The 16,252-nt window shown below is 46.9% G+C and overlaps 1 protein-coding gene across 2 annotated transcripts in view; it reads right to left on the bottom strand.

The window, feature by feature from the left end:
• Positions 1-6,847: 6,847 nt before the first annotated feature.
• RAD54L2 (RAD54 like 2) overlaps positions 6,848-16,252 on the bottom strand; it is a 110,995-nt gene continuing 101,590 nt past the window's right edge. For both annotated transcript variants that reach the window (XM_012460624.2, XM_012460623.2), the window contains exons 19-22: positions 14,559-14,758; positions 12,925-13,014; positions 11,139-11,231; positions 6,848-9,071 (exon numbers count right to left, since the gene is read on the bottom strand). In XM_012460624.2, the coding sequence (XP_012316047.1) occupies positions 8,077-9,071; positions 11,139-11,231; positions 12,925-13,014; positions 14,559-14,758 (1,378 nt within the window). In that variant the 3' untranslated portion in view covers positions 6,848-8,076. The remainder of the gene's footprint in view (positions 9,072-11,138; positions 11,232-12,924; positions 13,015-14,558; positions 14,759-16,252) is intronic.

Here is a 16,252-nt window from a genome sequence, read left to right as displayed (position 1 = left end):
CGGTTCAGGGCTCGTGTGGCCGAGCCTGCGCGCGCCCGCCTCGCACGCTCGCTCCGCCCCCTCTCGCGGCGGGACGTGGCCGTGGCCGTGGGCGCGTGCGCGCGGGACCCCGAGGGCGGAGGACTGCCCCGCCCCGTCTCCATGGCAACGGGCGTGCGCCTGGCCCCAGCACTGGCTGGGCCGGAACCCACGGCGTACCTTCCCGCCTCCAACAAACTATCTGGTTGCTGAGGTTGATTTAGCAACACCCCAGGGCATCTAGATTGGCAGGAGCACTACAATGACAGCCTGGCCCAAGCTCGGGGACGGGAGGCAGCCCAGTGGCCCGCAGTAGAGGGCCAGGCTGGGGGCCAGGGAGCTGGGGCTGAGAATTTGTACAGACTAGGGAGGTGCAGCACAGCAGTATCAGCCTCTGGCATTTGTACTACCTTTAGTCTTGCGACTTTTTCTCACTGTGGCTTCGCAACAGACTTGGGAACCAAGCAAGGCATAGCTGAGGAAGCTGAAGCCCAGTCTGGGCTCGCAGAAGAAACTGGTGGATCCAACCTTTGCATAGCGCAAATATCTGCTTCCTGCCTCCACCCACCCATCCCCACTTCCGTGAGTACATTCATCCATTCAACATTATCACTCCTTGCCAGGACATTTCTAGGGGCTGGGGATAGAATGAACAAAACCAAGGCTCTGGCTTCCTGGAGTCACGTTCCATGGGAATGTCCTTCCACGCTCCTCCCTCAGTGCCCTGGTTGTGGCTGGGGGAGGCTGGTCTACCTTTTTGGTTTAGCGATAATTTACGTGATTCCCACATCAGGTGTAAGCTCCTTGATGATCGGTTCAATCTTCACCTTAAATTTCTGAGGACCTACAAACTACAAAGCACTCTTCTAAGGGCCCAAAGATAAAACGCTCCCCTCTCAACAATGAGTCCTGGACTTTTGGTGGGAGGTGGGGAAGGTGACAACTATGCTCATAAGCTTGAAAACAAGACCAGAGAGGCCAAGAGCTACTTTGGTATCCTGACAAGGACTGATGTTTTGGAGGGGATCGTGCAGATGGGAACACCATGAAGGTGGTGGTGGGAAAAGTCAGCAGTCATAGGATGGTTCACCTTGTGGATCCCACTACTGCATTAGCAAAGACCAGGCTGGGCACAGAGGCAGTCATAATCCCAGCTTCTTTTCCCTCTGCTCACATTCTCCTTCCGCAGGCAGGGGGAGATTGAGCCTCATCCACAGGGCCAAGCCTGCCCCAGCACTCTAGGCAGACTCGCAGAATAGGCAGCTGGCCCCTCACAGGCACTCCAGGCTGGGCCAGTGCAGGTTGTGGCAGTTGTTGTGAACATCAAGCACATGGTCAAACCCTCAGCTCAGGTGCCCCAGGCAGGCGGGCTATACACTTGGAAGCATGTCCTTTCACACAAGGAGCGGCCATGGCATGGGCCCAGAGACTGCCAGCCTCTGCCTGCAGGGTCTGCATGGTCAGTTCTCTTGCTTCTCAGAAGGTGGTAAGCTTTTCCCAGGAAACCATTATAAGGAGGTGCCCATTCTTCATTCTTCATCTTGTCCTTTCCGTTCACTCCCCTTAGCCTGGTTGGGGAACTCTAGAGCCCCACATCAGAGTTCAGCATGTGCCTCAGGAGCTTCAGCACCTCTTTTGTGGAAGGAGAGTCTGCTGGTGACTGGGGCTGCAGGTCATCACATCGTCAGCCAAGCTTCATCTCAGGCTGCTTCCAGCAGTGCCAAGTGAAGTCTCTTGGCAGGATCTCTGCAAGGCAGCGGTTGGCCACCAGGAGGCAGAAGCCTACTCTGCAAGGCACTTTGTTTATTCCAACCCCCAAACTTGTAACGGGTCTGAGGAAACCTGCTAGCCTAGCCAACTGCTGCAGCCACCCTCCACTCCCAAGCCTATTTCCCAATTGCACAGATTCCCTTATCACGAGTCCAGACTTGGCCTTCGTCTACTCTTGCCTTCTATTGTCCAAGGAATCACTACAAAAATTCTTTCTCTACCCTCTTTTGAAAATTTCCAGAGAATTGTTTCCCCAGGGCCCCTCCCCTTGAATAAATTAAACAGAAAGCTGGAGTAGACTGTCCCTTCTTTCCCCCACCTCTCACACTCCAAAGCTCTGGTTAGCTCTGTGGGCCGGTGGCTAGATTCCCCAACACGGATGATGATCAGAGAATACACATGCAATGTAAGAATGCTTTCGCTACCACCAGCCACTCACAAACACACCATCTCCCACCCTCTGAAGGCATTGTGCCCAATCCCCAGCCACTCAGTCTAGTCAGGGCTGCCCCTGCAGGACTCACCTTGGCTGAGGACCAGCTAGCTTCAAGCCACTCTGAAATCAGCTTGCTGTTTCCCCTGGAGTGTGGTAATACATCCCTCTTCAGGTGAACAAGAGAAGAAAAAGCCCAGTAAACCCCACTGCTACAAAGAGCCTGCCAGCAGTCTTCCTTCTGTTCTTGCCTATCTCTCCACCCAAGGGCCATCCCAGAGCCCACTATGTTCTAAGATTTATTCCTTTCACCACCACCCAGCCAAACAGCTATCCAGACAATTCCTTGATCAAACAACACTGCCTTCTTGAGTTTAAATTTTATTTTACAAAAAGAGAAATAAAGAAAACTGATAGGCAGTTATACTGACTTACAATTGTTCTGTTTGCTTTTTTTTTAAAAAAGTGACATGAAACACAAGTAAAAATAAATACGTCATAGAAACAGCCAGTTGCCCAGTCTCTGGGGCAGGAGCGCCTGCCCTGCTGAGAGGAGGGAAGCCCATGATCACACCAGCAGCTGGATCACCCAGCCACAGATGCTCCTCAAAGTCAGGCACAGGTCCCAGGCCTCAGGGGCATCCTGAGGAAAGAAGACGGAAAACCAAAGCCAGGTGCCAGGACCCTGGGGCCACCTCATTATCCCCGACTCCTCCTGGCAGCAGTCTGGCCTTAGTGGTTATCCATAGCGACCCCCCTTAACCCACCTGGACCCTCTTCCCCTGACCTCTCTGAAGACAGTACAAGGGAAAAACCTGTCTTGGGCAGGCTGGGAGGGATTCTTCCGGTGAGTCCCCAGCCCACCCTGAGTAACACAACCAGATAACAGTCATTTTACATCCAGGTGCACATGAGCACAGCATACACATACTCTCTCTCTCTCTCTCACACACACACACACACACACACACACACACACACACACCTCTCTTCCAGGGAGGGTCCTGGCTCCGGTCACAGTATGAGGTCCTCTCTTTTCTGAATATCATCCCAGTAGTGGCAGCAGAGAGTACCCAAACCTCCCCAAGCCCTCTGCATTGCAGACTCTGCAGCCTGCCTGGCTACCCCTCCCCAATGCGCACTAGATTACTGTCAAACAGACCTGTGAAAGGGAAAGGTGCACACTCAGGTCCCTGAAGAGCAAAGAAGTTGGACACTGCCTGCTCAAGAAGTTCATCGTTGTAAGACTCAGGTATTCATAAAAGGCCTAGGGCCAAGCTAGTAGCACAGAACAGATATTAAGGGGGTCACAGAATACACAGAGCAGAAGAGAAGAGTTGGCAGCAGGGAATGCAGTCTGAAGGTAACCAATGGAGAGCACAGCATTCTCATATAGTCCTTGAGGTGCTGATTCCTGGGAGCAGTCAGCAGAGGGCCAGAACATCTTGTGGGGGTCCTTTTGGAGAAGGATGACTTCTCTTAGGAATTTTGGTGGGGAAAGAGCCACTGAGCTGTGTGCACAGAAGGCCGTGGCTCAGAAGGGAAAGACTGGTCTTCTGAGGAATCAAAAGGAAGTGGGGGCTGGGCGCGGTGGCTCACACCTGTAATCCCAACACTTCGGGAGGCCGAGGCGGGCAGATCACTTGAGGTCATGAGTTCAAGACCAGCCTGGCCAACATGGTGAAACCCCATCTCTACTAAAAAATACAAAAATTAGCTGGGCATGGTCATGTGCACCTGTAATCCCAGCTACTTGAGAGGCTGAGGCAGAAGGATCACTTGAACCCAGGAGGTGGAGGCTGCAGGGAGCTGAAATAGCGCCACTGCACACCAGCCTGGGGGACAGAGCAAGACTCTGTCTCAAAAAAAAAAAAAAAAAAAAAAAAAAACGAAGTGGGAAGCAGGAGGTCATATCTAGAGGAATGTAAAGAAAGCCCCCAGAAGACCTTCTCCACGGAAGACTGTGTCATTCTATTCAAGCCTGGCATTGATCTGAAACTGATAAGGACTCAGTTTCAGAGCAATGCCAGGCTTGAATAGACTGACAGAGGGCCCTTCTCTGCTGACAACTTTGGGAGACCCAAGCCACTTAAGTTTGGCTAAGTGTTTCAACCAATGTGCAAAACTTTACCCTGCACTTTGCTTCCTGCTCCTGGATTGAGAAAGTTCATATTTAGTTGTGAATCACAGGTATATAGAGACTTCACACACTAATTCCTAGGGAAGAGAGCTCCAAGGACCAGATAGAATTATCCTTAAATCAGGAGATGATGAAATAGATGCTTAAGGAGCATAACTCAAAGCAGTGTGGATTTCATAGATATCCAACCTAAAGAAAATGATATAACCCAACATGGTTCACTTCCTATCTTAGATAGCTACTTTGTCCCTGTTCAATTTTGTCTACAAATATATTAAGAAAATCAAGCATCACTGTAAATGGTAAACCTGAATTACTAAGTAGTACTGTGTTCCCCAGGCTGAGAACTTGGCTAAACCAGATGGATGGGGCTTGAGAGGCCCCTGAAAACATTCCATGGAAGACAATAGTAAGGGAAAATGCCTAGGCCTGATTTTCTGCCCTCCCTCTTATCACCAGCCCTCCTCTACTCAGGCCTGGATGGTGGGTGGAAGATACCACCAAGTGTTTATGATCAAATAAACTGTAAAACATGGTTCTTAGGCTGTGAGATACTTCCTTCTTCCCTCTCAAACATGCTCATGCACATTTGCCTACCAGCACACATGAAGAGACAGCGGAAAAGTCAGAAGTGTTTTCAGGTTCTTTTAAAAAAAAATCAAAAACCATGGACCTGGTAGCACTCCAATCTCCCATGATCCCACCCCCACCCCTCTACACAATAGAAACTGCACATGTAAGAGAAAGCCTTCTCTAGTCAGGTCAGCCTCCCAGAATGATGGCCTCTGCTGAGTAGAAGCAAGACCCAGCCCTGGAACACTGGGTAGAGTAGGCATGTGCTGCCTCTCAGAATACCCATTTGCTTTCTGGCAACTTCAAAAGCCCATCCCTCCAGCAACCGGTTTCAGTTGCCTGCTGGGAAGGTTCCCAGATTTTTGGAGGCTGCTACAGTGATTTCCTAGAAGTGAATACAGAAATACCCCCTTCCCCAACAACAACAACAACAACAACAACACACACACACACACACACACACACGCACGCATGCACGCATCTCTGGGATCCCAGTGCTCCAGGGCCTAAGAGGCATCAGTGTAACCCAGTTTCTGAGTGTATCCTATAAACTGGAGATTCAATCTAGCTGACTCTTACTGCACCAGCCTCAACCTGAGAGCCCACTCCAACTAAGTCCCTTCACCATCCATTCTTGGGATGCATCTGAAAGAGAAAGCACTGGTTGGAACTGCTATTTTTGAATTATTAAAATAATTTGCATAGCTAAATTGTAGATCTAAGGCTTCCATGAGTAGAAGAGTTAAGTGTCTGGCAGGGTGCTTATGAAAACACAAAGCTTCTTAAGTTCCACTTTTGGTGTTATTGGACAGCAGACAAACACACATATACACATGCACCCCATCCAACATCTCCTTGTCTCTTCTCTGAGGCAATACCCCAGAGTCCGCTAAGGGCCTCCAAAGATGGAAACGGGCTGGTCAGAAGAGCTGCAGAAGCTCCTACTGGGATGATCTGACTAAGCTGCCTTCTGGGCTGGGAAGAGGCAGGTACAGCACCTGCCCAGTAAGGAGGGAGCCATGGGTAGGTGGTAAAGCTCTAAAGCCAAAGTTTGTTCATTATAAAGAACCGTCTGGAAAAGTCTTGGGCTGGGGGATGCAGAGGGGTTAAGGACACAAATAGGAAGACAGCCAGTGTTTAGGCTTAAGGACTAGATGATCCTCCCCTGGCATTGGCAATAAGAGGAGACCCAGAATGACTGGCGTGTTTTTTTGTTTTTTTTTTGAGACGTAGTCTCACTCTGTCGCCCAGGCTAGAGTGCAGTGGTGTGATCTTGGCTCACTGCAACCTCCACCTCCCAGGTTCAAGCGATTCTCTGGCCTCAGCCTCCCAAGTAGCTAGGGCTATAGGCTTGTGCCACTACACCCAGCTAATTTTTTGTATTTTTAATGGAGATGGGGTTTCACCATATTAGCCAGGATGGTCTCGATCTCCTGACCTTGTGATCCACCCGCCTTGGCCCCCCAAAGTGCTGGGATTACAGGTGTGAGCCACCATGTCACTGGCATGCTCTTTTAACAAAAAGTCCAGACTTAGGGCTCCTACACACAAAGGGCTCCTCCGTGTTCCCTCAAAGATGGAGGCAGCAGACACCAGGCCTACATGGAGCACCTAAAGACATTTCCTAACAAGAAATCAATAGTCCCTCAACCCAGCAACCACCTATCCACAGCTTCTCTGTTCAGCATAGAGAGCCACCCTCTAAGGTCATCCCAGGACACAGCTCCAAATCGGGGATCTCTTACTTCCCAATTACAAACTCCATGATCACAACTTTCAATTTCTGTGGAATGGGTCTCTCCCTCCACTAACTATCCAGTCTCAGGATTCCCTGATCTTCCTGAAAAGCCATCTCTTGAAAATACAGTTGTTTAATCCAAATCTTGGTCAAAACTAACTCTTTCCCTGGTCAATTTACCATCCATCCAGGATTGTTTCGCCAGTGGCTATGGGGTCTGGGATATCTTAAAACCTGCCTATATCTAACTCTCCTCACCCCTAACCTCCCTCAACCCCACCCCCAAATAAACAAGACGTATGAAAAGTCCAAGTAATAAATAGTTGCCCATAAGAAATAAATTAACATGGAGCTCTCTAAAGGGGAAGGAAAGGAACAGGAAAGACTACCAGGATAGGCAGCTGGGGGCTCAGTTCTACCCATGAAAAATGTCTTTTCCAGCCACAGCTTTCACTCACATACTGCAGTGCTTCTCCCTTCCAGCCTCTGCACACAGACAACCTTCCACGCTGGAAAGGGAGAGCTGCTCAGAGATAACCACCAGGGTTAAGAGACATAGATTGGTAATGCCCATTTTCTCTCATGAATTCCCCCAAATTCTCAAACAAATGTGGCTCTGAAAATCAGGGACTTGAGTTAGCTGGGCCTTCTCTTCACCCAACCAGAAGGAAACTTGTGATTTCCATGGCTCTTCTGGGCTCACCCTGATGTTCACACTAATAGGTGCCATGAACCACCAAACTCTGATTTCCATTTAAAGAAAGATAAATTCATTTTTCAGTTTCCCTCTTAGTTCTTCCCTCCCTCCCTCCCCTCCCACCTTCACCCCTGCTCTGTTCCATACATGTACATACATACATAAACATACATACATACTCACAAACACACATACCTGGTCAGCTTCCTTCCCACCCCCTAAAAACTCCACTTCACATGGGATCACAGTCTGCTCCCCTGCCCACCTCCTTTTATCACTCATTCTCCCTCCCTTCCCTACCCTCCCCAGGCCAAGCTAAGTCATCCAGTAAGGCAGCTCTCTTGGGAGAGAATGTTCCCAAAGACGGAAATGGGATGTGCGCTTCTACACTCAGATGGGCGAGCAAGCAAGCAGACAGCATAAGCAAGGCAGGAAGGAAAAGAGGCTACACTGCCCCTCCATCCCTGTTTTGGGTCCCTGATTTCCCGCTATTGCTGCTCTGTTGGAATTTTTTTTTTTTTTTTTTTTTTTTTGCCTCTTTTGTTAAACAGCAATAGAGCTCTGCCACTATGGCTAACCACCCTCCTTTGTTCTCTTCCTTTTCCCTCCTGCCAAGTGTCCTTCTCTCAAAAAGTCCAAATCACTGCCTTCCAGCTTGGTGGGCAACCTGCTGGGGGCCCCGAGTGAGGTGGGGAGGGGCTCCCCAGCTATTTCCCAGTGACCTCTATCACATCATCATCCTTATCCTCATCATCATTGGAGCTGAACCCCACCTCAGCAACCTCATGAGAGTCAAATGGAGGCACCTGGGACTGAAGGAGGCCACCAGCTGGGTAGCCTGCATGTGGGGACATGTAGCCTGGATAGATAGACATGCCCCGCGAAAGGTTGCTGGGCAAGACAGGGGAAGGAAAAGGCGCAAACATCCTCGGCTCGGACAGGAGTGGCTGTGAGAATGGGAGTGAATAGCTGGGTAGTATCCCTGGCACAGAAGGGTTGAGCATGAAGGAGGGGTTGCTGGCAGTGACTGAGGTAGCCGTGGAAGAGGAACTGACGGGGCCTGCTGGCACCAGAGGGTCAGTAGTCACTGGAAACACCAGGCGGGCATCTGCCAGCAAATTGGACAGCTGGTAGTAGGAGGGGGTACTGCCCATAAACAGGGAGTTCTCCCCAGCCTGGGAGGTGAAGGGGGTGGTGAGGTTATGGTTTAAGGAGACAGGTGGCATGGCAAACCCGCCAGACACTGGATACCCATGTTCATACGGCTGCACAGGGGCTGGCAGATGACCTTTCCTGGACCGCCGGCGGGACGACTCCTGGGCAGCAGGTGGTGTGGCCAACTTTCGCTTGTGGCCCCTTAAGTCCAGCACTGGGTGCCTATCACCACAGGGCTGGCCAGTCACCAAGAGGGAACTATTGAGGCAATGACCCCCTAGTCGAGGCTCAGTTCCAAGAGCTGTCCCAGGAATAGCACTGCTATCCACAAGTTGGGCTGGTTGGCCAGGCAGGGCGGCATTGATGCTTGGGGAGCTCTGACGGGATTCCCGGGCAGCAGCCACATCTGCATACTGCTGAAGCTCACTGATGATCTCTGGGCTGTCAGGAGAGACGGGCCTGGCCAGCCCCTCAGGGTCGGGGGCTTTGGGTGATGAGGCACTGTGTCTGCCGTTGCTTGTGGACTCACGAGAAGGTCCCTGGGAACCTGGGGACAAAATGTAGGTAACTGAGAACCAGAGTGGCCAGGGACAGAAGAAGGGTAGAGGAGAAAACTTCATTTAAAAAAAAATTCCTGTCTTGTAGTCCCCAAAATTCTAATCGTTTGATGTCTAAACAACATCACCCAATCAACCTTTTCCAGTCACAAAGAAAGAAATTCTTTGATCCCAGAAACAAGTCTATCCATGACAAGGCATATAACTTTTCTGTACCTCAGTTCCCCAAACTATAAAACTATACCAAAGTGAATCCTGGCCGGGCGCAGTGACTCACGCCGGTAATCCCAGCAATTTGGGAGGACGAGGTAGGCAGATCATGAGGTCAGGAGATCAAGACCATCCTGGCCAACATGGTAAAACCCCATCTCTACTAAAAATACAAAAATTAGCTGGGCACCGACGCCTGTAGTCCCAGCTACTCAGGAGGCTGAGGCAGGAGAATTGCTGGAACTCAGGGGGCGGAGATCCTGAGTTGCAGTGAGCCGAGATCGTGCCACTGCATTCCAGCCTGTGTGACAGAGCAAGACTCCATCTCAAAAAAAAAAAAAAAAAAGAAAAGAATACAGAAACCCAAAGTAAATCCTATGAGATAAGGGATATGAAACGCTAAGAGATTATTCTTAAAACTAGTTGGGCATTTTCTGGCAGTAAGAGACAGTGATCAGTGTGGGAGAAAGAGGAAAATAAAGCTAAAAAGCAGTTCATTCTGATTTAAAAAGAAAACAAAATCCATAGCTATGAAAGACATCAATTCTGGCCTGAATACTAGGTAATTTTATGGAATTGTTAGCGCTTTTCTTTTAGTGTAATAATGATATTGTGGCTAAGAACAGAATATCTTTAATCTTAACAGATGCATGTTGAAATATTTAGAGATAAAATGACATGATGAAAAAGATGATATGATGTCTTCAACTTTTGAATGACTCAAAGAATAAAAAGGGAGGAAGAGAAAGAAGGTTTATGAAAACTAACAATCATTAAATCTAGGTGCAGGGTATATGGGTGCTCATGGTGCTATTTTTCAACTTTTCTGTATGTATGAAAATTTAAAATTTCCATAGTACAAAGCTGGGAACAAGAGCATTCTAGCCCTCTAACATTCTAGCTCAGGAGTGGGAGGATAATTGAGAACTACTCCCACTGAGGGGAACTTGGCAAGAGTTCTTAACATTGTTCATGTGCCACAAATAATACCCTTTGACCTGGCAATCCCACTTTAAGGAACATATCCTATTATAACCACCTTTGTGAAAAAGCACTGTCAGTGATGGTAGAGTAGAATAATCAAAATGTATGGTGACAGGGAACTAGCTGATACATTGTGTTATAGCTCATCCTGTACAAACCTTCAATGAAACATTTCTAGAATATATGATAAGGAATAAGGTATTACTGGTAAGTGAAAAAAGGAGTAAGTAATATTTTATAGTATGTTAGCATTTGTTTTAAAAAGAAAAAGAAAATTGGCCGGGCACAGTGGCTCACACCTGTAATCCCAGCACTTTGGGAGGCCAAGGTGGGTGGATCACTTGAGGTCAGGAGTTTGAGACCAGCCCGGCCAACATAGTGAAACCCTATCTCTGCTAAAAAAAAACAAAAATTAGCTGGGCGTAGTGGCACGCACCAGCTAATCAGGAGGCTGAGGCAGGAGAATCATTTGAACCAGGGAGGTGGAGGTTGCAGTGAGCTGAGATTGCACCACTAGACTCCAGCCTGGGTGACAGAGCAAGATTTTGTCTCAAAAAAAAAAAAAAATACAAAGAAAATGTATGTACATATTATATATGCATTGTGCATGTGCGCGCGCACACACACACTCTCATGCACACACAATCCTGTACCATGTAGAAAATATCTCTGAAAAAACAATGAGAACACCACCTCCAAGGAGGAGCAATAAATGGCTGCAACCATGATGGAGGAAAAACTTACTTTTCACTTTACCCCTTTCTGTACATTTTGAATTGTGAACCATGTACATATTATCTATTTACAATACCTAACCAAAACAAAGAAAACAAATATTGTTTGGAAAGTAAAAGCCATCATACCTGAGGCAGCCATTCGACCGTCTTCAGGAACCTTTGGTTTGCCAGTTGCCCGGACAGCAAAGATCCGTCCATCACTGGTACGGATGTACGTCCCTAAGAACAGACATAAGGAAGACAGTTAGAAGCAGAAATGCAATACAGTCAACGCTGGGAAACTCCAGGCTATGTGCCAGGGGCTTGTACATAGCTATACGATTAGGTAATATACCATCTCCCAAGAACCCTGAAATAAGGAGTGGGGTGACTGAGCTATGGACTCATAATTATTCATTTATTTCACAAACATCAGTTACATGACAACCACGTGCCAGGCACTGTTCTAGACACTAGAATGCACAAGGCAGAAAAAGGCCCTGTCTCATGGAGCTTTGTCTATTGAGAGGGAGACAGACTTACACCAGAAATATCAGGAAGGGTTAAATGCAATGGAGAAATAAATAAGGTGCTACGAAAGGGAAGAAGTTGGCATCCTATGTTCCCAGGTACTCTGGCCCAGGTCCTCCTCTTGATCTGGGAGGAAGGAGGCTTATTGCTTCAATATACTCTCTCCCCTAGTAGGAATAATCCAAGAAAGACCTGCATTCTATTCCCACAAAGCACTAATCTATCTTCTCTTCAGCCTTGGGTATGTCATTTGATCAACCTCCTCGAATGTTAGTGCTGCCTTTAGGCCAGGAGTTGGCAAACTTTTTTACAAGAGCCAGATAGTTTTTATAAGGGCTTTGTAAGCCATATGGTCTCTGTTGTAACTCCTCAATTCTGCTGCTATAACACAAAAATAGCTAGACATGACTGTGCTCCAATAAATCTTTATGGACACTGAAATGTGAAATTAATATAATTTCATATGTCACAAAATATTACCCTTTTGATTTTTTTTCCCAACCAATTGAAAATGTAAAACTCATTCTTATCTTGCAGGTATTACAACAGGTAGCAGGTTGGATTTGGCACATGGGACATAGAGTTTGCTGACCCCTGCTATACACTAGGAAGAGAGCAGTAAAGGGGGCTGGGTTTAGACTAGGATGAATCCAGTAAGGAGGCTGGGAATTGTGTTGTCTGTGATTCTGGGTATTTCATGGCACTTTTTCCCTAACCTCAAAGGTACTCTAACCCAATAGAGGCTAGGGCAAAATCTCCTTACTGAATAAAAAGCCTCAAAGAGCCTCACACAATGATAAGGCTTAAAGGCTAATATGTAAAACAGGCTTGGTAGATGTGTGTACAGAAAAGAGGTGGAAAAAACAAGCTTAGATTGTGTCTCAACACTGTTTAGTCCATATTTTTTATTCCACCAATCTCATATCCCTCTGTAAGGAGGACAGAGGCAGATGTGAACTTTTAAAATTACCATATGCAAAAATTCTACCATGCAACCCATGTGTAATTCATCCACACAATATATTTCCTATCAGGGGACCCCCACCCTGCTTCAAGCAAGTGGGTAAATATGTAGGCTTATGACCCATTCTACCGCTTTTTCCCTCCAATTTTGGTCTCCTTGTATCTACTTGTCCCAAGATTCTCATAAAAATGACGGCAGGATACAGTAATGTAGGGACCCTAATTTCCTTCTTTTAAACCACTGACTAATATCCTATTGGGCTCAACCCAACTCCACTAAGCTCCTAGAGATGCTATTTTCTCATTCAGTTCCCAAATGTGATATCCTAATGGGATGATTCCTATGCCCCGTCTAGCTCAAGCCATATACATTTATTCTTCTTATCAGCTCAGCACTCTCAACCAAAGGCAGGGGAAAAGTCCTTGGTCAGGCTCTCACCTTTTGTCCCACGGATGATGTGGATGCTCTCACCAGCATTAATTCTTGCCTGTACATCTGTGGTGCTGTTGAGTCCAGGAATAACAATATCTAGGAAAAACACAGATCTTAAATTTAGATTAAACAGGGCCTGACTGAAGGAGAAGGGGAAAACTGCAAAGTCCCACATCTACCCCAGTTCTTCATTGGTTTCCCTACAGCCTCTCAGTGGGACAGAGATCCAGAACCAAGGAAGGTGAAGCAAGCAGGGTCTTTCACAATCATCTAAACAAAGAATGCTAAGAAAACAGGAACCTTGTCAGAAATCTGAGCTGATCACCTCTGCAATCAATTTCCCTTGATTTAATTAGAAATTCATAGTTTTTAGTGTGAAAAATGTTTTAGTTCAGATAGTTGTTTCTATGTATTTTTTTCCTCCTCCCCAAACTATTTGCATATATCTGCTCCACATCACTTTAGGCTCCAAAAATGGCCTCATCTTTTTCCTGGCTGGCATTATCCCACACCGGGGAAAGAGTATTTTCAGGAATTAGTAGATAATAAGATTATAAGGGGCTCTTTCTTTCATCTGTTTCAAATTTTTTACTTAGAAAAATCAATTAAGACATTTTCATTAAAATTTATGTATTGGCCGGGCACAGTGGCTCACGCCTATAATCCCAGCATTTTGGGAGGCCAAGGTGGGCAGATTGCCTGAGCTCAAGAGTTCAAAACCACCCTGGGCAACATGGTAAAACCCCATCTCTACTAAAATATATAAAAAAAAATTATTCAGGTATAGTGGCGCATGCCTGTAATCCCAGCTACTTGGGAGGCTGAGGCAGGAGAATCACTTGAGCCACCCTAGGCAACATGGTGAAATTCCATCTCTACTAAAATACAAAAAATTAGCTGGGCATGGTGGTGCACTCCTGTAATCCTAGGTACTTGGGAGGCTGAGGCGGGAGAATTGCTTGAGCCCAGGAGGCAGAGGTTGCAGTGAGCCAAGATGATGCCACTGTACTCTAGCCTGAGCAAGACTCCATCTCAAAAAAAAAAAAAAAAAAAAAAGGCAAAATTAAATTTATATATTATAAATATTGCTAAATAACAAGATAAAAACAGTATCATAAAAGGTTTTCCTTCCTAATCATACTGAATCACAGAACCAACTCCTGGAGTGGATGGGTTGGCTACCTCCCACCACTGCTGACTAGCTCACATGCTCAATTTATATCAAACTCGAAAAGGAAGAGGCAAGTGACAATTCAGGTCTTCTAATTATGTACAAAGGTGGACAGCTGTCTTTTATACTCAGATGGCTCTACAGTCAGGCAGGGCTCAGCATATTCACACCTCTATAAGAACCTGAGACCAACCCTGAGTTCCAGTGACATTTCCACAATTCCTGCAGTGCTCAGAGTCTATACCACCCACCAAATCCAAGAAAACCCAGTTCTGTGTTGTTATTCTTAAGATATTTCACTAGAATCCAAATTCCTCAAGACCAGCAACTGTTGTCTTCCCTATTTTTACCAACAGTACCAAGATAGTAAGGCCAAAAATACAAAAGGTGTTTAATACATTATTTTCTAAATGAACAAAGTAATTTTAAAAGGGACAGCACCTCTACAACAGAACCTAGGAGTTCCCACCTGTTGTGGTGACCACCTTCTGCACAAGGACTCCTGCACGCTGCAAGTAGTTGATTGGAAAGTTCATGGATGGATTTGTGCTGGAGGCAGAGCTTACGCTGCCTCCAAGTGGGACATGCCGGGGCATCATAGGGATGGGGGTGGACTGTACAGGACGAACACTGGCCACAGGCTTTTCATCACCCTTCAAATTTGGCTGCCTATAAGAGAAAGATAAGGACACTAAGAGAATTTGGCAGAACAACTCTTGCCTTTCTCCAAAGGCTACAGAGCATCTCCAGACTGCCCCATTCTACACCATCAGTTGCTGCTCAGAGAAGAATCAGAAGAACTCACAGGGTCTGGTCAACTCAAAAGGAGACTAGAAGGCAGGACTCAGTTGCAGCAAAAGAGACAGAGGGAAAAAGTCTGTCAAAGTCTAAGGAGAATCAGATGTTGGTGGAATAATGCTTTCTGGAGATGGGAGACAATATTTGCTCCTCTAGAATCTGGACTACCTACATTAGGAGTTAGTCCCTGAAGGGAAGTCAGGAAGCTGTCAAGATGCAATAAGGCAGGAAAAGCTCTTCAGACCACAGCATATGCTAAGTTGAGATGGGCAGAATTTTCCCCACTCACCCATGGAAAAGGGGGCCATGTAATGCCACAACTTTAACCTCTTTACTTTCTCCCAGAAAAAATAGTCTGTCCCAACTTTAACCATCTTTACTTTCTTCCAATAAGTAATACAGACACCTCTCTCTCTTCTGCATTACTTTTCATTGAGTTCCTCCTAGCTCCCGCCTGGCCCAACCTCCAAAGTGCCCCTCCAATCATGATGACAACAAAAGCAGCATCAGCCAAAGCACTGTGTACAAAAGACAGGCTTTTACTGATTTAAGATTTTTGAAAAGTCCCTGCCTACAAGCTTTCTGAAGTCTGAATCTTTGGTCTTTGGGCCTAGTGGGGGCGGGGGGAACCCTTGGACTGGTATGTTCTTCCTCATCTGACTAAAGATTGGCACATAAAATAACACTTTTATACCACTCTGCTGTTGGAGCTGGTCTGCAAGACTCCTTAATCACATTGCTCTTAGGTTTTTAAGGGCCCCATTGAGCAGCCCTTGGTCCCTGTGGACCTCCAAGTTCCCAGATGGGCCCCAGACTTGTGCTATCTGGCCTGTTTCCCTAATGTCTTCCTAGAATGGTTTGGCAGGAGTTAGAGGCCCTGGTCAGGTATCGGTGTGACAGAAACCCAGACCATGTCCCATACCCTGCAGGGGCTAAGACTAAGAATTTGGGTAGGAAGTGTTCCTCGCATGTACCCATGTGGATAAAAAACTCAGCAGGGAGGCGGAAGAATCGCTTGAACCCAGGAGGCGGAGGTTGCAGTGAGCCAAGATTGCGCCACTGCACTCCAGCCTGGCAACAGAGCAAAACTCCGTCTCAAAAAAAAAAAAAAAAACCTCGGCAGGATCATGGTACAACTCATCAAATGCTATAAGAAGCTGGTGCCTCCATAGGGCCAGAGCTAAGCCAGAAACAAAGCTGACATCTCCTTAAAGCCAGCCTGAACTATTTGTCACATCTTCTCTTCATGTGGCTTTTCTCTCACTAGGCTCAGGTTTAGTCTACTCCTGATGTTACACAGAAAAGCCCAAAAGAGAGAGACAGAAAAAAAAAAAAAAGGAGGGGTGGAGGAAAAGAGAAGAGACC

Source organism: Aotus nancymaae, unplaced genomic scaffold (genome assembly GCF_030222135.1).
Source record: "Aotus nancymaae isolate 86718 unplaced genomic scaffold, 86718_ANA_hifiasm-v0.15.2.pri h1tg000067l, whole genome shotgun sequence".
Classification (NCBI taxonomy): domain Eukaryota; kingdom Metazoa; phylum Chordata; class Mammalia; order Primates; family Aotidae; genus Aotus; species Aotus nancymaae.
This window is presented reverse-complemented; position numbering and strand designations above follow the sequence as displayed.